At 46.9% G+C, this 21089-nt stretch overlaps 2 protein-coding genes across 2 annotated transcripts in view; one reads left to right on the top strand and one right to left on the bottom strand.

Moving 5' to 3' along the window:
• Positions 1–3089, bottom strand: part of VPS37C (VPS37C subunit of ESCRT-I) — a 28758-nt gene extending 25669 nt beyond the window's left edge. The window contains exon 1 of the mRNA XM_007174453.3: positions 2807–3089. The gene's annotated coding sequence lies outside the window, so the exon portion shown is untranslated. The remainder of the gene's footprint in view (positions 1–2806) is intronic.
• Positions 1932–21089, top strand: part of LOC103000617 (pepsin F-like) — a 25997-nt gene continuing 6839 nt past the window's right edge. The window contains exons 1-5 of the mRNA XM_057552485.1: positions 1932–2028; positions 2981–3209; positions 16162–16213; positions 16472–16582; positions 20810–20869. Coding sequence (XP_057408468.1) covers positions 1932–2028; positions 2981–3209; positions 16162–16213; positions 16472–16582; positions 20810–20869 — 549 coding nt within the window. The remainder of the gene's footprint in view (positions 2029–2980; positions 3210–16161; positions 16214–16471; positions 16583–20809; positions 20870–21089) is intronic.

Genomic DNA, 21089 nt, shown 5'->3' with positions numbered 1-21089 from the left:
GGTCATTTCATGATAAAGGAGGTCAATTCATCAAAAGAACATAACACCCCAAAATGTTTATGTATGGAACAGTAAATTAAAACGATTCAAAGCATACAAAGTACATCCTCTGTTTACAAAGAAATTAAATTAGAAATCAATGTTCACTGGACAGAGGAAGAATAAAGTAACAGCATAATGCTGACTTTGCCTCTTTCACTACTTCTAATTCTGTCCAGGAGGGAGCAGATAAATTAGCAGTACTTAACATGTCTTCAATGCTAGGCATAACTGACCTGGATTATCTGTTTGACTTCCATGGTTCAGTGTCCCCTCTCCTCCCCTGTCTGGCCCATCCTAAGCCCCAGGGACTCCACTTGTCAGCTCCAGCTAAATCACAATAAACAAAGCTGTTTGGTATTTGCTCAAGCCTTTGACATAAACCAGTGAAAGGGGAGAGAAACGCAGTGGAGGAAACACCTGCTAAATAAACATGCCTTTAAAGCTCCCAAAACCTCACAGACCTTTGCCTTTACAGAGATCTCTCTGTCAAGGGGCAACTATCCAGGAACGAACTGGAACCTTCTGAAAACTCCAGACTCTGAGGAGAAACTAAAAGAATTTCCGAACAGAGATCCAATCGGATTAAAACAAGGTCTTTGCTGACCTGATTAGGTCAGTCTGGAAAAACCCTACTAGGACTGGCCAACAGTGTTCAAGAGATGATTCACACAGCTAGCTACCCCAATGCCCTTTTTTTTTTTTTTAAGACACCAAGTGTACTTGAACATTTGTTTTTGTTTTTTTTAATTAATTTATTTATTTTTGGCTGTGTTGGGTCTTCATTTCTGTGAGAGGGATTTCTCTAGTTGTGGCAAGCGGGAGCCACTCTTCATCGCGGTGCGCGGGCCTCTCACTATCGCGGCCCCTCTTGTTGCGGGGGCACAGGCTCCAGACGCGCAGGCTCAGTAGTTGTGGCTCACGGGCCTAGCTGCTCCGCGGCATGTGGGATCTTCACAGACCAGGGCTCGAACCCGTGTCCCCTGCATTAGCAGGCAGATTCTCAACCACTGCGCCACCAGGGAAGCCCCCAATGCCCTTTTAACGGCAGATTAGCAAATTACACAGCAATAAGCAAAAAAATAACAAGAAGCCTTAGAAATAATTTCACTTCCAAGCTCAGCAAATCTACAAACTCCTTAAGGCAGTGCTTCCCAAACTTGCCTTACAGTAAGAATCACCCAGTGCAAGTGTTAAAAATACAAATTCCTGGGTCCCTCTCCAGAATCTAAGCAAGAATATCCAAAGGTGAGGCTCTGTATCTCTAACAAGCATCACAGATGATTCTTAACATCCAGCAGATACATTAGCTTGGAAATAAGACGGACGGGTTAAAAATCCCAACTTGGCCATTTACTGGCTGTAGCACCCTACCTAACATCTCTATTACCCACTTACTTCATCTGCAAAATGGGCTCATCATCTACCTTGAGTGTTCCCAGAATCCAGTATGTTCACAAAGCCCCCAGAACACTGCCAATAGCACATGGCAGCCAAGCAAGAAGTCAGAGCTTTTGCTACCTTAAAAACAAACAAACAAACAAAAACAGAAAAACAGCCACCAGAAGCTGCCCAGATGAAATCTACAAAGAAAAATTTCTACCTAACGGAAACTACAAAGGCACCAAGCCAGATTTCTCAGATAATCTAGGAAAAAAGCTTTTCTGGACATTATGACAACCAAGAACTCTCACTTCAGGGTCCAGTATTTCACTCCAAGTCCTCACTCCCACCCAGAACCAGAGTTCAGGCCTGTACAGGGTCACAGCTTTGGACAACAGACAAAGAAAGTCTTTCCTTTCCAAACCCTTGGTCACCACCACTTCCAGCTCTAGGGCTGACAGTCACAGCCTGACAGTCAGGTGGCAGCATCTTGGGTGCACCAGTAGGAAATGGGACTCCTGGGTAAGAGGCAGGGAGCCAATGAAGAGGGTGGAAAAGGCCTGAGTCAGCAACAGTACTACTGGGATATTGCTGAAGTGAAGGGAAGTGAGTTTCTTAAGTTTCCAGAGCTAAGAGTGGACATTCCCAGGGTGAGTGAGCCCAGACACTGTGTAGCTGAGAAAGTACTGCCTAGTCTCAGGGACTGAAACCCTGAGTTGTAGAGTCAACTCTGCCAGTAACACACACACACACACACACACACACCACTGCTCTCTAAATTCAGGAGGAACCAGGCACACGCTGGAGATTCACAAACACCAATGACCTCTGTACCCAGCAGGCCCAGAACTAGGGAGTGGTCTGTGATGCTGGACAGCCCAAGTCCGGGTCCAGAATAAAGGATAAGAACAGAATCAAGGCTGAAAAGCCACAACCTCACTGCCCTGGAGAAAGGGTATAGCCCAGAGAGTTAAAAGACCAGAGCGTCCCTCAGACCCCATTCTGCCGCTGGACTCCCTCTGGCAAGTCAGACCCCATTCTTAGGCTGTTTCCCCGCCTATACATGGGTAAACTGGCTCTAACGTCACCAGAAGTGTGACCGGCAGGGAGCTCAAGTACGGGGTGGAGGGTGAAAGGTGGCGGTGAGGTGGGGGGGGGGGTGCTGGAGGCGCGACCTGCGCGGGGAGCTCGGGCATTGCCTCCCTCCTTCCCGCCCTCCCACTGCGAGCGGCAGGGGCTCCGGCCCTCCGCTGGAGTCACGCGCCCCTCGCGCCCAATCACCAGCCTCTGCCAGGTGAAGCGGGCAGGCGGAGGCGCGCCGGGAGCAACTGCCAGCGCCGCCCCCATCCCCGTCCTTGCCCCTCCCCAGGCCCCTTTCACCTACCCCTGCCTCCGCCGTCGCCGCCAACGCCGTCGCGGGTTAAATCGCAGCCGGAGCCCACACTTCCGGGGTCCACGAGGCCCGCCCCCTCCCGCCGGATGTGACCCCCCCTCCAACGTCCGGGCGCTGGGAGCTGGGGTCCACGCCACTCGTCCCGCGGCACGTTGTGTGCGCCAGGGGCCTCTGAGTCACCCCGACACCGTCGCCCGGTCCCCCCCACACACACTCTCGCTGCCACCCGGGACCACACCTACGGGAAGGCCCACGAGATCCCTCCAGCGCTTGGTGGAGCCTGGCCCCACCCCTCGCAGGCCATTGACCCGCCCCCAGAGGGGACACCGCCCATTGGGCGGAACCCAAGCCGCCCTGTGCGAGTGCGCCTGCGCAAGCGTCTGCCGATTCTCTGGTAGGCGGGAGAGGGTCTCCTTTATTAAGAGAGCTCGGCCTTGGTGGTGCTGCTCGAAGTGGCCCAAAGGAGACCCGAAAGGAAACAAATGGAATCCCAGCACCGAGGGACTCCCTAGATGGTCTGAGCTGAGACTGCGAAACCCCCACGCCGGGACTGGAGTGATCGCAGTCCTAAGTGTCCCCTGGCCAACAGCAGTGGCTGTCAGTCTGGAACTGACTGGCGAACAACACTTGAGTAGCTTCCCGAAAAGTAACCTGTTTCCCGAGACCCTAGGTTACATTTAGTCCATTCTGTATGGGTAGTGCTTTAAAAATAACAGATGGCCTTAAGCATCCTCACTTGCGCAGAATCATGAGGCCGGTGCCTTGAAGCAAGGGCCTGATGCTAGCGCTCTCTTCTCTAGGCAGTTTGTACTGGGCAACCAGGCCTGGAGATGAAGCCCATTCCCTGTCTGCCTCTCAGCAGCGTCCATAAATTGCAGCTTTGTAAAAATGGGACCCCCGGAACGAGAGCTTCTTAGACCAAGGAAACCGTGCCACCCAAATTCAAAACCTTATTGGAATGTTGAATTAAGACCATCGTCTCTAGTAACAGAAACCCAACTCAAACAGCTTCTGCAAAATGGAAATTATTGGGTCACATAACAATAAAATCCACGGGTGGTGATAGTGCCAGGAACAGCAATATTCTAGGTCTCATTCTTCTTATTTGACTCTGTTCTTTTTTCTTTGTGTTAACACTCTTTCAGTCTCAAATTTCTATTTCAAATTCTAGAGAGAGTGGATCTGATTGGCTAAGATAATCACCGTTGCGCCTATTGGGCAGAGTTTACTCTTTCTTGCCTCCTCATAGGCTGCCAGGCCTCCTAAGAATTAACGGCCATTGGGTCAGGTGATCACCCTTCTCCAATGAGAGGTCACCTGTTAGACCACGGAAGGGATCAGTGAGGAAAGCAGTCTCAAGGTACTGACCCTTCTGAGACACCAGTAACTCTTTTGAGGGATGCCATGGCTGGTTTTACAAACATTTCGCTTTGAACATAATGTCAGAGTGGCTCCCATTGACAGCAGCTGCCAGAAAGCTGGGCTGAAACTGTTTCTAGAGGATGGGGAGGGCGAGGGCAGATGACCTTAACCTTTTGTTATAAACCCTTTTGTGCTATATAATTTTTAATCCTGTATTTGTATTACTTTGGGGGTAAAAAATTAGAAGACCCTACTGATGGATTAGCTTGAGTTTATATTTAGCAGTCCTTTCACTTACTGGTACTATGTTGGACTGTGGAATGTGGGTGCAATAGCTGGAGCTAGAGTAGTCATCTTGAACCATGAGGCAACCATGAGACAAGAGGCCATACCTGACCACACAACAAAATAGAAGGAGCTTGAGTCCTGACACCATGGAGCCCCATGCCCCATGACACTGCTGGATGCCCACCTCTGGATTTTTACAGGAAAGGGAAATAAACCACCTTTGTAAGCCACTGTTGTTTTAGGTTTCCTATCACTCACCTCCTTTAGGTCTTAGACTCCACTTTTGGAAAGCCCTTCTTGTACCCCCAAGACTGGGTAAGTGTCCACCCTTGTATGTTCTTCAAACAACCAACATTTTTTTCCTTTCTTAGCATTTATTACATTTTTCTGTAATTGAACATTCACTCCCTCTAGATAGCAACTTCTATAAGGACAGGCAAAGACTATTTTATACATCTCTTTATGCAGATCCTAGAAACTCCTAAAACAATGACAATAATAACTTGTGAATGTGACAGACACAGTGATTCCACTGAGGGTGTTGAGAGGAAATGACAAACTGCTCTCTGAACCAGCTGGGTCACTGCCAAGTCATCTTAGGGTGGGGCAGGGGGAGGGTGATACTTGCCCTTCTGAATAACTAAAGATAGAGAATTAGGGCAAAGGAGGGGGGCGGGGAAATATGGCAGGAGAGTCAAGTCATCTGAGGCAGGTAGTATTAGAAAAAGTTGCTCTTCCTACCTTGTTTCTTCCTATTTTCCACTTCTGGCTCTTTTCAGCTTCCCCTGGCTCTAGTCCCACCCCCTTTGATCCTTGTCCCCTATCACTTGCACCTATGTCCCCATATACCATGCCTCGGTTATACCCAATGTCATTCATGATTCAGAGTGGCCCTCATACATGCAAAAAACGAGAGAGAGAGAGAAAGAGAAGGCAGCTCCTTACTCTCTTCTCTTGTTCATTCATTCCACATACATTCACTGAATACCTGTACCGCTAAGACCTGTGGACACAAAAGTAAACACACCATCTCCAGCATCAAGGAAGTTACATTCTTGGTTGGGATTTTAGAGGAAACAAGGGATCTCACTATTCCAAGACATCTCAGTCCTTCAGATGACCTTGATCAGGAGCAAAAAACGTTAAAGTAGAAATGGTCATTGTGTTTCTACCCACTTCTAAAAAGTGTTTGTTTAGCTCCTCAGTACTGGATTTCATTATGCTGGTGGACTGAATGGAGAAGTGATGTGAACAAAAGTAAGGATGGCAGACAGGTAGGTCAGAATGTGAGGTCACAAAGACAAGATATTTAAGAAGTTAAGATATTGAGAGAGATTTGGGAACTGAGTTGGAAAAGCAGTTTTCAAAAGAAGTTTGGCCATGTGGTATGTATAACCCCCAATTCAGTCTTCAGGAGGTCTCCAGTGAAGACTTTCTTTTTTTTTTTTTTGACTCACAAGTCAGATCCATCTGGCTGATTTCTCACTCCTACTCCCTCCTCCTGGCTCCCACACTATGCCCAGTAGTTTGGCCTGATCAATCCAGAAAGGTTTTGTGTCTCTGAGGCAGAGGCTGGTAGCTGCTTACAGAATTAGCCATTTTTGGGTTTTCCTTCAAAATAGAATGTATTTTGTTATATAGCAATGTGCCCAGTAGCTAAAAGACTGCACTTCCCAATCTCCTTTGCTGTTAGTCATGACTGGTGACTTTGTGATATTAGCAGATGTATAAGAGGGATTTCTTGGAAAGCTGCTTTAAAGGAGCTGATTCAGCTGGGAGATGAGTGTCTTTGACTTCCCTGCCTTCTTCTTAAACAGCTGTCTGGATTTCAGATGTGATGGCTGGAACTCCTGCAGTTGTACTGGACCATGAATTGACCTTGGAGGTGGAAACCAGTCAAGTTCTGGATGGCCCACCTCCAGATTTGTTTAAGTGGGAGAAAAAAAAATCAAGTTTTATCTTGTTAAAGTTATGGTTCTTTTAGGTTTTTTGTAATGTGCATCCAAACTTAAACCTGATACTACTATGTGGTTACTCTTGTACAGTTTTATTATTATTATTTTGTTGGGTTTGGTAAATGAATTTATATTTTAAATTTTTCTTTCCTTTATTATTTTATTAAATTTATGCATAAACCACACATATACCTAATCTTGTATAAATGCAGAATTGTGATTACAAACATGCTTTCTTATAGTTTTTGGACTCTTTTTCTTTCTTTCTTTCTTTCTTTCTTGGCTTGGTTTCCCCACTAATTAACAGCCTAATATATGTCCTCTCATATAGTCTCATCCAAATCCGTATCTACATCCCAAAAGAGGCTGAGGAGCAGGGTGGGGAGAAGCAAAGAAGAACAAAATATAGGCACATGAATGAAGGGTGGTGGCCACTGTTACTTATCATATATATTCTGTAGTAGGGTCACACTGCCCCTGCCCTTCTATGTACCCACCACCCCCAGCTTTGCCATGACCATGGAATTTACTTTGGCCAATGGAATGTGAGTAGAGGTGATATGTCACTTCCAAGTGGAAGCCTTTAAGAACCAGAGTCCAATTTGCCACACACTCCCTTCCCCTGCATCCAGAGGGAGCCTCCATCTGCTTTCCTCCCGAAGAGACTGTGATGAGCAGGGCTCCCTGCCCACCCACCTGAGATGTGAGTGAGAAATAAACCTTAGTTATGTTGAGCCGTTGAGATTTGGGGGTTTTATGTCTTCATAGTGTAACTCAGCTTATCTTCACTGAAACAGGAGGGTATAACAGGCACTCCTAATTGTCTCCTTCTTCATTTGGTAAATAAACCCCTAGTCTAGGGCCACCCAGCTAAAAAGTCCATATACTAGCCTCTCTTTCACCTAAAAGTGCCCCTTTGACTTCATTGTAGCCAATGACAAATGAGTGGAAGCAATTTTATAACCTCTGGTTATGCCGTTTAAGGAAAGGGGCACATCCTGCTTCCCCTTCTCTGTCCTGCTAGCTGGAATGCAGATGTAATGACAGGAGCCGGAGCAGCCATATTAGAACAGAGGTGAATATCACATGTTGAAGATGGCAAAGCAACAGGAAAGAACCGGGTCCCCATCACTGTGGAGCGACCTGTACTATTATTACATGAAGGAGAAATGAAATTATATTTAAGACAGTGTTATTTAGGCTTTGATTACAGCAGTTGAACCTGTAACCTAATACCCATAACCTAATAACTAACCTGTGTGTTAGCCTTGTTTTGACAATTGGAGTCTGGTGGATAGAGACAAGATCTACTTACATGGACTTACAAGTGAGTCAAGTGAGATTCCTGCCCTCTGGAACACGTGGTCTAGTGTGGGTTTCAGAAAATGAAGCAAGGGCAAAGCCACATGGTAGGGACAGCTTCAAGATGCTCTAGGAACAGTTGGGAGGGGAACCTATATCAGTCGGGGTCTCAGTGGGTTGCCTGAAGAAGGGACCATCTTAGGTCAGCCTCCCCAGAAGTAGCGCATGATGCGAGGTTTCATGTACAAGTGATTTATTTCAAAGTTGCTCCCAGAGAAACCAGTGAGGGCACAGAGGAAGCAAGAATAGGAAAAGGGATGAAACCAAGCCTGGATGTGATTTCATGCAAGTCTTGGAGAGGGAAGCTCCAGCCTGCTCCCCCAGCGAACTCTGGAATGTAAGTTGTGCCTTCAAAATGCCCTAACCCAAGGATAAAGAGCTGGGCTCTCCCACTCCCACAGGCCCCTACCTCTCAGGCTTCAACTAACGGCCACGCAGTGTCTAGGGGCCCTTGTATTAGATCCTCCAAAGACAAGTCAAAGGGGCCACTAGAAGTAAAACACACCAAAGCTGGGAAAAATGCGATCTCAGATGATGTCAAGGTGTTATGCACCCGCTCTGCCCTCTCCAGCATCACATCAGGAATCCCTCGAGGGGAAAGAGCCCCTTCTGGTCTCTAGAGGAAATCTTTACTTTTTTTTCTTTTTTATTTTTTTACTTAATTAATTACTTTTATTTATTTTTGGCTGCATTGGGTCTTCGTTGCTGCGCGTGGGCTTTCTCTAGTTGCGGTGAGCGTGGGCTACTCTTCGTTGCGGTGCATGGGCTTCTCATTGCGGTGGCTTCTCTTGTTGCGGAGCACGAGCTCTAGGGCGCGCGGGCTTCAGTACTTGTGGCACGTGGGCTCAGTAGTTGTGGCTCGTGGGCTCTAGAGCGCAGGCTCAGTAGTTGTGGCGCATGGGGTTAGTTGCTCCGCGGCATGTGGGATCTTCCCGGACCAGGGCTTGAACCCGTGTCCCCTGCACTGGCAGCTGGATTCTTAACCACTGCGCCACCAGGGAAGCCTTTTCTTTTTTAAAAATTGAATTTTTATTTTATATTGGAGTATAGTTGAGTTACAATATTGTGTTAGTTTCAGATGTACAGCAAAGTGATTCAGTTATACATATACATGTACCCATTCTTTTTTAGATTCTTTTCCTGTATAGGTTATTACAGAATATTGGGTAGAGTTCCCTGTGCTATACAGTAGGTCATTGTTGACTATCTATTTTATATATAGTAGTGTATATATGTTAATCCCAAACTCTCAATTTATCCCTCCCCCTACCACCACCTTTCCTCTTTGGTAACCATAAATTTGTTTTCGAAGACTGTGAATCTGTTTCTGTTTCGAGGAAACCATTTCTTTTTTTTTTTTTTTAATTAATTTATTTTATTTTATTTTTATTCTTGGGTGCATTGGGTCTTTGTTACTGCGTGTGGGCCTTCTCTAGTTGCGGCGAGCGGGGGCCACTCTTCGTTGCGGTGTGCGGGCTTTTCACTGCAGTGGCTTCTCTTGTTGTGGAGCACGGGCTCTAGGTACGTAGGCTTCAGTAGTTGTGGCTCACAGGCTCTAGAGCGCAGACTCAGTAGTTGTGGCGCACAGGCTTAGTTGCTCTGCGGCATGTGGGATCTTCCCAGACCGGGGCTCGAACCCATGTCCCCGGCATTGGCAGGCAGATTCTTAACCACTGCGCCACCAGGGAAGCCCGAGGAAACCATTTCTGATGAACCAGGATGAGCCACCAGCTGGAGCAGTGGTGCATTTCACCCCAGTGGAGAGCATCTCACCATGGCATTTAAATCCCTGCCCACCCCACCCCATCCCAACACACACACATGCACAAGTTTTTTAAGAGCAGGATGCAGGAACTGGTGTGATTGTTGATAAAGCGCTTAGTCAAGACAGGTCAGGCTCCATCTCTAGTTTGGGTCCCCTTTGGTGTCACACCGCAGCCGCCCCCACTTTCATCCCCATTGACCTTGGCATCAGCTGTGCTAAGGCTCCAGGAGGTCAAACAAAGCTCCCCAACCCCTCAGGCCAGCTGGATGTCAGAAGGAAAAAATGGCCTTTCCTCCAAGCAGCCCCCAGACCATCTGGAGGTTAGACAGCCTCTGCCGGCTCCCACTCAGGCCTGGAGGCCCACAAAGCAGCCCATTCATCCCACAGCTGGACAGCCCCGCACAGCGATCACACAGCTGGCAAGAGGCTGACTCACGGCTCCAACTTGCCCGAGTTCCAGTCCCTGTTTTGTCTAAATTCCTTGGTCTAGAGTGACTTTGGCCAAGTTCCTTCAGCTCTCTTGGCCTTGATTCCTCATCTGCAAAGCCAGAGATGGAACCAGATGTTCCCTCAAATCATTACATGACACTGAGGCAGCTCCTAAATCCCGGGCAAGCTCCCCACATAAAGCAGATGTAACAGGTACGAATTTGAGTCCAAAATACATGCTTACCTTTGCCAACTAAAAATTGTCACTCGCCATCTGGCACTACAAGGATGGCGTCACTAGCCACTGAAGTCGCTGACCTTCAACACACCCTGAAAGGAGTTCAGGGTGGAGCTCAGGAATGAGGCACTCTGTGCTCTGGGAAAATTGACAGAACAAGCCTTCAGATAAATATTTTTAGGAAAAGATTTTATGAGCCCGATTTCTTGCATCTTCTCGTATCTAGAAAAGCACTAAAATCATTAACGGAGACGCCTGCTCCTCGTGACTAGCAGCAACCTTCTCCTGACTAGCAGCAAGTCTCTGCCAAAATGTGTGCTTGACTGCACGTACCCCCTTCACCAAAATCACATATATACTAACCTCCTCCCCCCACCCACCTCTTCGGCAAAGTTCCTCAGCGCTATCTGAGAAGCTGTCTCCCAGGCTATAGTCCTCACTTTGCCCCCAATAAAACTTAACTCACAACTCTCACATCGTGCTTTTTTTTTTTCAGTCACCAACTTCATCTAAAACTCATATAGCACTTACCATGAATTGAAGCACCCTACACATATTAACTCATTTGGTTCTGTTATTATCCCCTATTTAAATATGGGGAAAGTAAGGCACAAACAGAGTAAGTAACTTGTCAAGGTCACACAGCTAGTAGATGGCCAAGCTGGGATTTAAACCCAGGCCATCCGGCTCCAGCACTGCATTCTTAAGTGCTATGCTCTGCTCATTCTCATTTTGTAAGCCATGTCATATACCTTTATCTTTAACTCAAGTTCAATTTTCTCTCCCCTCCAGGCCAGAGAGAACTTATATCCCACTCTTTTCACTCCTCCATAGAATCCTTTGAGATTTCCAGACTATTGTGGTGTCAAAAGAAAAAATGAAGGGGGGGTGTGTGTTTGTGCAGACACTGTGATGTCACCATCAGATCCCCCAGCCGCAAGATGACATACCAGTGCCCTCTGTCTCTGGGCAGGTCACAGAGGTGCCCCTCCCAAGGTCTGGGCTGGAGCAAGGACCAGTCCTAGGGGATCACACCAGCTCCTCTGAAGGCCACATGCTCAGTGATCAGACTACAGTACCCCCCGACCTCTGGTCAGAAGTTCTGCCCCATCCTGCAGACGTGACAGGAGGAGAATGAGCCTCAGTGTGGACCACTCCTCTTTCCCCAGAGAGAGCTTCCTCCCCCTTTCCATCCTGGTACTTACTCTTTCTGCCTATCTCCCCTTTTAACTTCATTTAACTTCGCCTTCCAAACACCAGCAGGGGTGGGAGCTTCCTTCGATGTAGTTCTAGAACACCACAAAGCTTTTAACTACCACCCTCCCTCTGGCCTAGAGTATTACCTCTCCATTCCTTCTTTCCTGCCGCTGTGAGAACAGGAAGGATATTAACATTTCCAAACATCACACACACACCCCTATCTCTGCAAGGTGCTTGGCAAACCGTTGGAATAACAATGGTAACTTAAAGACAGAAGTTGTTATCAAATTAAAGTTAAATCTGCCTTCTTCCCTTTTAACCTTTGTCCTTGTTCTACTCTGAAAGTTCACCATAGAGTAAGTCTAGTCCTTCGTTTTCATGAAAAACTTTTAGAGTCTTGAGGTGGTTCCTTATACCCCCACCAAAGTCTTGATTCTCCAGCACAAACCCTCCAAAATATCTGTGCATGCTCCTTCTTCCCACCAAAATGGAGGGTTGGAAGCTAGCAGCCATGACCTTCACTCAGTGTCCAAATGCTCCCCCTGCCCCATTTCTACAGCTTCTGGGTTTTTTAAATATACTTCCTTCCTCTTTAATAAATTTATTTATTTATTTACTTTTGGCTGTGTTGGGTCTTCGTTTCTGTGCGAGGGCTTTCTCTAGTTGCGGCAAGCGGGGGCCACTCCTCATCGCGGTGAGCGGGCCTCTCACTGTCGTGGCCTCTCCCGTTGCGGAGCACAGGCTCCAGACGCGCAGGCTCAGTAGTTGTGGCTCACGGGCCCAGTTGCTCCGCGGCATGTGGGATCTTCCCAGACCAGGGCTCGAACCCGTGTCCCCTGCATTGGCAGGCAGATTCTCAACCACTGCGCCACCAGGGAAGTCCCTTCCTTCCTCTTAACGTCTTTCATCTCTTGTATCCTTCTGATGTTTTAGCCTCTCTTTCCTTTTTTCTCCTCCATTCTCTGCAGTGTGACATTTCACTCACCTACTCAAAGATCCCCATCGTCCACAGGATAAATCCCATGCTCTCGAACATGGTATTCAAGGCCCCACCCCGACCCTGGGAGCTGCTCTTCGTTCTCCTTTTCTACATTGTCCTGTGCATTATTAGTGCCGTTGTCCAGATTTTCAAGTCTTTGTCCTAAACTCATGCTGGATTACACTTCCATACTCCCTCAAAATTCAGTGCGGCCATAGGGCTTGTTTACACCAGTGAAATGTAGGTAGCAGTGACACAGGTCACTCCTGGCAAATGCTTTGATTGTGTCAACTGAAAAAAAAAAATGCACAACCTAAAAGTTGAGAATTCTGTTTTATTTGGCAGACTTTCTGAGGACTTCAAGCCCAGGTCCCTTCAGAGGGACCACTCTGAAGAGGTACAGGAGGAGCCAGGATATACAGGAGTTTTTGCAACAAAAAGCAGGTAGTTGGAACATCAAAGAATTACTGTTAATTAAAGGAAACCAAACATCTCAAGTTAAGGAATTTTGTGCTTTTTGATGTACGGGAAGATGCAAGAGTCTGGACTCATTGAAATCATTCCTTTGATGGCACCTTAGCTATCTAGGGCAAGTATCCTGTTTTTTCTCCTCCTGAGTCCCCTCTAGGTGCACCACTGGGGGCTGGCAGCAGGAGCTGAGGGCTCGATGGTGGCAACCTATTTCCATCCTGAGTTCCCTCAAGACTCACCACTGGGGGCAGCTGTAATGTGATGGCTTGATGGCTGCAGCATCCTTTGTTTACTGATATGGCAGGCAACACTTTTCATTCACGATACTCAGCACATGAATTGGCACACGCCTTTCTTCCTGCCACAGCAAACAGTGACATTGCAGACGGTGACGTCTCCATCAGTCTGCATCCCCAGGAGAAGATGTCTCCAATCAGAGCCCCAGACAACTTATGATGGACAGACAGAGAGAGTAAGAGAAAAAAGTTATTATTTTTAATTTGGGCATTGCTTGTTACTGCCCATATTGCCCAGACTAATATAATATATCCCTTAGGGCTAAGCTTGCCAAGTGACTGACAATCCCTGGAGTCCAGTACAATGCCAGTGCTGCCCTCTTTGATGGGCATTCCCTCCTCCCCACACCCACTCAGCAAAGTCCTTTTATCCATCGAGACACAGCTCAGTTGCCACCTCCACCAGGAAGCCTTCCTAACTTTCCACCCAAGGCAATATTAGGCATCCGCTTCCCAGGACGCCAGGAGCATGTCTCCGTTACAACCTGATCACATTTCTTTTCTGAAGTTTTGTTTCCTGAACTACAAGGCCCCTGCTAGCCCATTCAGAAAAAGCTGGCCCTCCAGATGGACAAGCTCCCAAGGGGACTGGCTCGTGGCAAAAGATCATGAACTAGGCTTCAGGCCACCTTCCCCCTGGGCCCAGCATCTGTGTTCTCGGCACAGTCCACACGCTGTCCCTGCCCTCGAGGCTCCATCTACGCAGCGAGGATTTTCTGGATCTGGCTTAGAGCACCGTGAAGAAGGGTTCACTGAAAGAATGAATATTTCCCAATAGATGAGATCCTTTCCCAGTTACCCCCTCCATCCCCAACACTCTCGTCTCCTCTGCATCACTTCCTGGTCCCCCAAGCCCAGGACTAAAGAGCGACTGGAATTTGCAGTCAGACAGACCTGGATTCAAATCTTGGCTTTACCACTCACAGGCCCTGTGTGCCCCAGGGAGATGCTTAACCGCTCTCAACCTCAGTTTCCTCATCTGTAAATTGGGGACACTCTCAAGCTCTCAGGTGCCCATGAAAAGCACACGGGAAATGCAGTCAGTGTCTATGGGCTCCTCGAATGGATCAGGCTGTGTGCCTGGGAGAATGGAGTGGCCAGGGAAGGCCTCCCTGCAGGAGGGGGTGGTGGGGGACATATGAAGTGACACTAGATGTTGAGAAGGAGCCAGCCATGAAAAGAGCTGGGAGAAGAACATTCCAGATGGGGGAAATAGCCATTGCAAAGGCCCAAGGTAACCAAGCTTAATTAATGGTTACTTTTCCACCTTCAGTCTTCCTTCACGGTTGAACCTAGGCCACAGGTCACCAACCATGACCTCATCACACACTTCACTTGTGAGTTACCAGCAGCGAGCCTTCTCCCTCCTCTCCAGAAGGGAAACCCCAGAGCTGTCATGGGGCTGAGTCAGCTCTGGGCCCGGGGCTGTGTAGACGAGACGGTTATCACCAGGGGCATCAGGTGCCAGGGGTACCACCAGTGACTCTGACCCCCTCCGTTTGCTTGTCCTCCTTGGTGGAACCTCCAGGGCACTGATAGAGCCAAGAGGGAAGTAAACACTCTTGTCTAACCTTCCCCTGTGTGATCACGGTGTCCCCAGTCCACACTGCTCTCTGGGCAAAATCTGTTTCCTCCATTCCTTCTCGAGAGGTGGCCATGGGGACCAGCACCAGCACCTGACCCTGAGGCCTGGTGGCTGGAACTCAACTCACAATCAGTTGGTACCCAGGGATGCCTAGCCTTGCCCTGTGCATCTGTCCTTTTTCTCCAACCAGATCTGTATAGCAAAGTCCCCATAGAACAGGAGTGGTTTCATCCCCTGTCAAGGCCTTCAAAGCTCCAAGGTCCTTTTGAGCATCAAAGAGGGAACAAGTCCCTTGAATCCAAGCTTGTCTGAGCACGCCCAGCCTCGCTCAGCCAGGTGTTCCCTGAAGAAAGAGTAAGACATTGCATCTAAGTTGCCAAAGGGCTGAGCAGAAAATGCTCCTCACTGTGAACGCAGGTCAATATTACCCAATCTCGCGAGGGTCTGTGTTGTGTGAACGAGAAGCGGGAGCCCTAGGGCTGCTGAGCTGGGCGTGAGTCGGGCGTTATTTGTACGACTGCCTGCCGGTGCCACTCCAGCTGGGGGTGCCCCCACTCTGCCTGGCACCCAGCAGAGCCAGCTCCCAGTATTGCTTTCCTCCTGCTACAATGGCAGGTCTGGTGATAGAAGCGGAGCCAGACTTGAGGAAGGAGGGGAAAGGACTTCCGCTCTGGCACCTGCAGACTTCTGAGAGCTTCCCAGCAGTGGATTGCAATTGAGCTTTCTCTGATCTTTCCCTGCTCGGAGCTCTCCCAGCCTGAGAACCAGAGGCCCTGGGTCCCAACGATTCACTAACTTGCCTGCAGCCTTTGGGTAAGTCATACACCCCAGGCTTCAGTTTCCCCATCTCTGGGACTGGGGAGACTAGACTTGCTCCAGAGCAGTTGTTCCAGACTGAAGGTCAATGCCAATTAGTGGACAAGTGTCTGAGAGGTGCCCATTGCCCAGGATGCTGAGGCCACATCTGGTAGTCAGGGTGCCGTGATTGCCTGATGATGTCCGGCAATGCTGGACTCAGAACGGGGAGTGGCAGACCAGTTGGCACACAGCTGCTGTGAGCCGGAGGACCTTAGGGGCCATGCCCACTGGAACATTCTGCCACTCAGGTTCTGTGGGATGAAATCAGTTAGTTACAAAGCAAAAGTTACCAACTGGGAAGGTTGTAGACTTCAGTAGAAACCCAAGTTAGGCTGATGAATCACCTCTCCTAAAGGAGCTCTGGGTACAAGACATGCCAGGAAGGTTAGATAAATTAGACATTATTTTAAATGCTTTGGATGAGCTGCCGTTTTGCTGTCCAGCTTGGGATGATGCCAACAGCTAGAGTGTAATCAAAGGGCCCCTGGGTGTGGGTGTCCCTCTTCCCGGGTCTCACCAGCAGGGAGTATGGCTCTATCACCTCCATGTCCGGAGCAGGAATTCCAGCAGGAAGATCGTGCCCTCCAACAAGTTTTACCGGAAGACCCAGGTGGATCTGGACCTCTGGTAGGTACCATTCTTTTCTCAGTGCTTCTTCCTTCCTGGGTCCTAAGCAAGCTGTCTTCCTCTTGGTTACTTGGTTGTGAATCCCTCCTTCCTTCCCTTCCGAATATCCCCACAGCCTCGCTCCTTGGCTCCCTCCCTACCTAAGCCCTATCCTTCACCTGCAGATGGCACTCCCCCCCCCCAGGGAGGGGGATTCCCAGTCCATTTTTTCTAAAAGTGTCTTCATTCCTTCTACCTCCAGGCCCTGACCTGGCTCATCAAAGTGTCCAGCTGGATGACCAAGCAGCCCAGAGTGTGGGGCGGGGGGTCGGTGACGGTCAGATCACACGAGACGAGCTGGAGTTATGAGCAGGTGGGGACTGCCACCACTCAGCCAGTGGGGGCCTGTCCAAGTCTGCTTTTCTTGGGCCCCTCAGGGTATCACTAAAGACAGAAACTTCCAAATGGAAGTTTTTTAAACTTATTACAAAAAGATTTCAAACATAACAAATATAAAAAAGAATAGTATCACGAACCCTGTGTTTCATCACTCGGCATCAAGAATTACATTACTGTCTTAGTCGGCCCAGGCTGTCGTAGACTGGAGGCTAGAAGTCCAGATCAAGGTGCCAGCCAATTGGGTTCCTGGTGGGGACCCTCTTCTGGGCTAGCAGACAGCTCTCTTCTTGCTGTGTCCTCACATGTGGTAGGGGAGGGGGAGGGAGGGAAGGAGGGAGGGAGAGGAAGAATGAGAGAGAGAAAGAGAGAGAGGAAGCTCTCTGGTGGCTCTTCTTATAAAGGCGCTAATCCCATCACGAGGGCCGAACCCTCAAGACCCCATCTCAACCTAAGTACCTCCCAAAGGCCCTACCTTCTAATTCCATCACATTGGGAGTTAGGGATTCAACTTATGAATTTGGAGGTAGACACAATTCAATCCATAGCAACTACACAAATCGTTTTTTTTTTTATCTAAACCCTCACTTTAACATTTTTATACTACTTATTCATTTTTGCTGAAGTATTTTAAGGAAGAGATTACCGTGTCACAAAATATGTATAACCACAATGCTATTTTGTTCCAATCAAAAGTAACGTCTAATATCCAGTCCATATTAAAATGTCCCTGATCCTCTCAAAAAAATGCCTTTTAACAGTTTATTTATTCAAATCAGGATCTAGAGAATGTGCACACATGTTGCATTTGGTTGTTGTCTTTTAAGTCTTTTAATAAATAACAGTCTCTCCCCCCCATTTTTATGCCATTTATTTGTTTAAAAAGCGGGAGGAGATGGGGTTGTTTGTCCTATAGAATTCCCAAGTATTGGGCTTAGAGGATTGCTTCTCTGTTCCTGTATCTATGTATTTCCCTGAAAACTGGTAGTTAAATCTAGACTTGAGTTCAAAACTTTTTATTCGAATATTTCATATGTAATTCCATGTATTTCTTATGGCATCACATCAAGAGGCTCATAATTTCTAGTTGCCCCACTTTGATAGATGTTGAGATTGATCAGTTGGTCCTGATGTTGCCAAACTCATCCATCCATTATAAACTTCCCCTTCGACCTTTCATCTTATGGTTTTAGCATCCATTGATGATCTTTGCCTAGATCCATTTTTTCATTAGGATGTTGCAAAACAGTGGTTTCCTGATTCCACCATTTCTTCTGAATTTAATTACTGGAATTCTTCAGTTAAAATGAATAGTCCATCGACTATTTGTAGTTACATGAAATATACTTCATACAAAAATAGCATACATATTGATGATTATTTCCCTCTTTCAGTGTTCAGAATAGTGAGTTGGTGCATTGGCAATCTGTCACAGTAACAAATTAGATATTGTATATTACCACTTGGAACTCATGGCTATTTTTTTTTTGATATTTATTATTTATTTGGTGGCACAGGGTCTTAGTTGTGGGAGACGGGATCCTTAGTTGCGGCATGAGGGCTCCTTAGTTGTGACATGCATGTGGGATCTAGTTCCCTGACCAGGAATCGAACCCAGGCCCCCTGCATTGGGAGCACGGAGTCTTATCCACTGCGCCGCCACTAGTCATGGCTTTTTATATATTTAATTTGTTTCAATCAATTTGATGTGTTGTTAAAATTATCCCACTTTTGGCCTCTTCATATGGATTCCTAAACTTTTGTGCGGCCCCTGAGGGTCTTTGAAGGCCCTCAACTTTCTGATCCTTCAAGATTCCCATGCTTACCTTGTGCATTTCTTGGCCCAGCCCTGAAATCAACCATCTCTTTAAGAATCTCTGGATCCTCTGGTGGGAAATGGTATTTAGAGGCCACAGGCTAGGCCTCAGGACAGTCACTGTTATCAAGTTGCCATTGCTTCTAGGCTTTTCAGTGGTCAGACCCAGAAAGTAGAGATTTTCTTTAAAAAAAAAAAAAGGAAAATAATTAATTGGTACAAACTTACACTTCCAATTCAAGTTTTAAGACCTCAGGGTTTTACTTAAGCTTTTTTGTTATATATGTAAACATCTTTTCTCTCTTCCACTGGAAGTCGTGCTTCATGACAACATTAGCATTAGTTACTTACTTGCTTTAACCTGTAACATACATAAGATACTTTCAAAATAACAGTAGCAGTATCACCAACAATAAGGTGTTGGATAAAGTTTCAGATTTCTTTGGTTTTTTGTTTTTGGTTTGGTTTTGGAGGGAGGATGTTTTGTTTGTTTGTTTGTTTGTCTTTGTCCTTAGAAGATTTCCCACTCTGAACATAGGTCGAAATTCTGCGTTTTAAAGCCACTTAAGTAATGTTTTGTTGTGTGCGGCTAGGTCGCCAACTTGATAGAATTAGGCTCATTTGTCTTAGCTCTCAATTTCGACAGATGTGTTTATTTATGTATTTTTAAATTCTGGAATACATTTACATGGTTGCAAAGTTAAATTATACAACAAGAAAAATCTCACTTCCGTCCCTGCCCCTCCCCCATAAATTATAATTTTTTTAGTTTTACTGAAAATAGATATATATGTGTATGTAAAAGTAACAAACTATAAGCCCTTTTTTGGTCCCTCTTTTCAAAAAACTAAACAGTACACCCTGAAGATCTCACCCATTCCACGCCTCTCTCCATCCGCATTATGCCCGGTTGTTCGGATGCCCTGTCCCTTATTGAACACTCCCTCGTGGATGGTCACTACAGGTAAATTTCTAATCTTTTGCTTTTACAAACAGTGTTGTAGTGAATGGCTTGTACATATGACTTTTTGTATTTTTGCCAGTGTATCTTTGGGATAGATCCCTAGAAGTAGAATTGCTGAGCTAAATGGTATTTGTGTATGTCATTTGCTACACACTGTCAAATCTCCTCCATAGGGATTAAACCACCAAAACTGAATTTTAACAATGTGCAAAAATGAGTAGGAAGACGCAGCACCCAATCTATCACCCACCTGGTGACCAGGCCAGCTTTCTGTTGTTCTACCCAAGGGACAGGCCTAGATAGATCTCACGCAGGAACACCCAGGCCCTGGGAATCCTGGAAGGAACCATAAAACTCCATCATTTTTACTTTGTCTGGAATAACAGTTTAACAGGTAGCCCTGTTCATCTCAGGCTGAGCAGGAGCTCTGAGTGGTCTTTTTTGTCTTCTTTGACTGATAAGACACTTAGCAGTTATTTCTTTGCATGCTTGGTTTGCTAGACAAAATGTTTCAAGGCATGGATCTTAGTGGGGAATTATATCAGATGCTCAGCAAGTAGACTTTATTAAATTCATTGGTTTATATGACCCTGGTAATCTTTCTTTACAAAAGGAAGGAAAATGAACATGGTTAAGATGCATTCGGTCTCTTACTCATTCGACCGACATGAATTGAACCCCCTCTCTGTCCCCTCTCTACTCCCACCTCTAGGCCAGAAATAAAAACCTGCAGAGCCTGCAGGCTGAATCCCGCACACAGTTAGTTGTTTGAGGTTTGGCTCACACTATGTTTTTTGAAAAAACAAAAAAATTAGTCGCTAACATTTAAAATCAGGGGATTTTACCAGACTAAAAATAAATATCCAGACTTCTAACTTCTCTTGAAAACTTGCCAACCAGCCTGGTTTCTAGGATGGCATCCTCTGGCTGGAGCTGAGGAGAGACTGACCCCAGTGGTAGGCCATGTGCTGCCCTGTGTCCTGTCCCTGATGCCCGCCCAGCCCTTCCATTCATTTCTCTTGCCTCCTGGGTCATGAGTTTGTGAGAACTGCCCTAGATTGCTAGCTCCCTGAAGATAAGGACCTTGTCTTACTTGACTTTGACTTTCCAGCATCTGACCTAGACCCCAGCACACAGGGTCCTCCGTGTATGTTTGTTGGACGATATAAAGTATCTTGTGGATGCATGCATCACATTTCTCCCAATAGTGAAACTGTGTAATTGTAATACTACTCTAGCCCAGACCCTTGATGCATATTGGCATCATAGGTGCCCCTGATCTGTGCCATCTGTCCCACTACCTAAAGCCACTCGTATGTCACTGGGCTGCTCCTAAAGTCTTCACTTTGCCATTTGAACTCTTTTCCTCCTAGCAATCTCCTCTCCACCTGAGGACAGCAATGCACACTTCATGAAGTTGCTAGGAAGACCACATTAGATCACGAAGGTCAAGCATGGCCTCTAGTAGTGTTTACTTTTATCACGTTATTAGCAGTGTTTTATCTCCAAGTTGGCAAGAGTCTCCCCGCTCTTAGTCCATGCGGTTCAGTTTGGTTTTTCAGCCAAGTCCCAAGGAAGAGATTACAATAGAAATCTCTGTATTCTGAGAATTTTCCAAGTCCACTCCCCACAGACACTGATGGAGGTAAAGATTTTATCGAGAGTTTCATATTTCTGATCAGATCCATTAGTGGCCTAAAGGGG

Source organism: Balaenoptera acutorostrata, chromosome 9, assembly GCF_949987535.1.
Source record: "Balaenoptera acutorostrata chromosome 9, mBalAcu1.1, whole genome shotgun sequence".
NCBI lineage: Eukaryota > Metazoa > Chordata > Mammalia > Artiodactyla > Balaenopteridae > Balaenoptera > Balaenoptera acutorostrata.
Note: the sequence above shows the minus strand (reverse complement) of the source record. Positions and strands in the feature narration are given on the sequence as shown.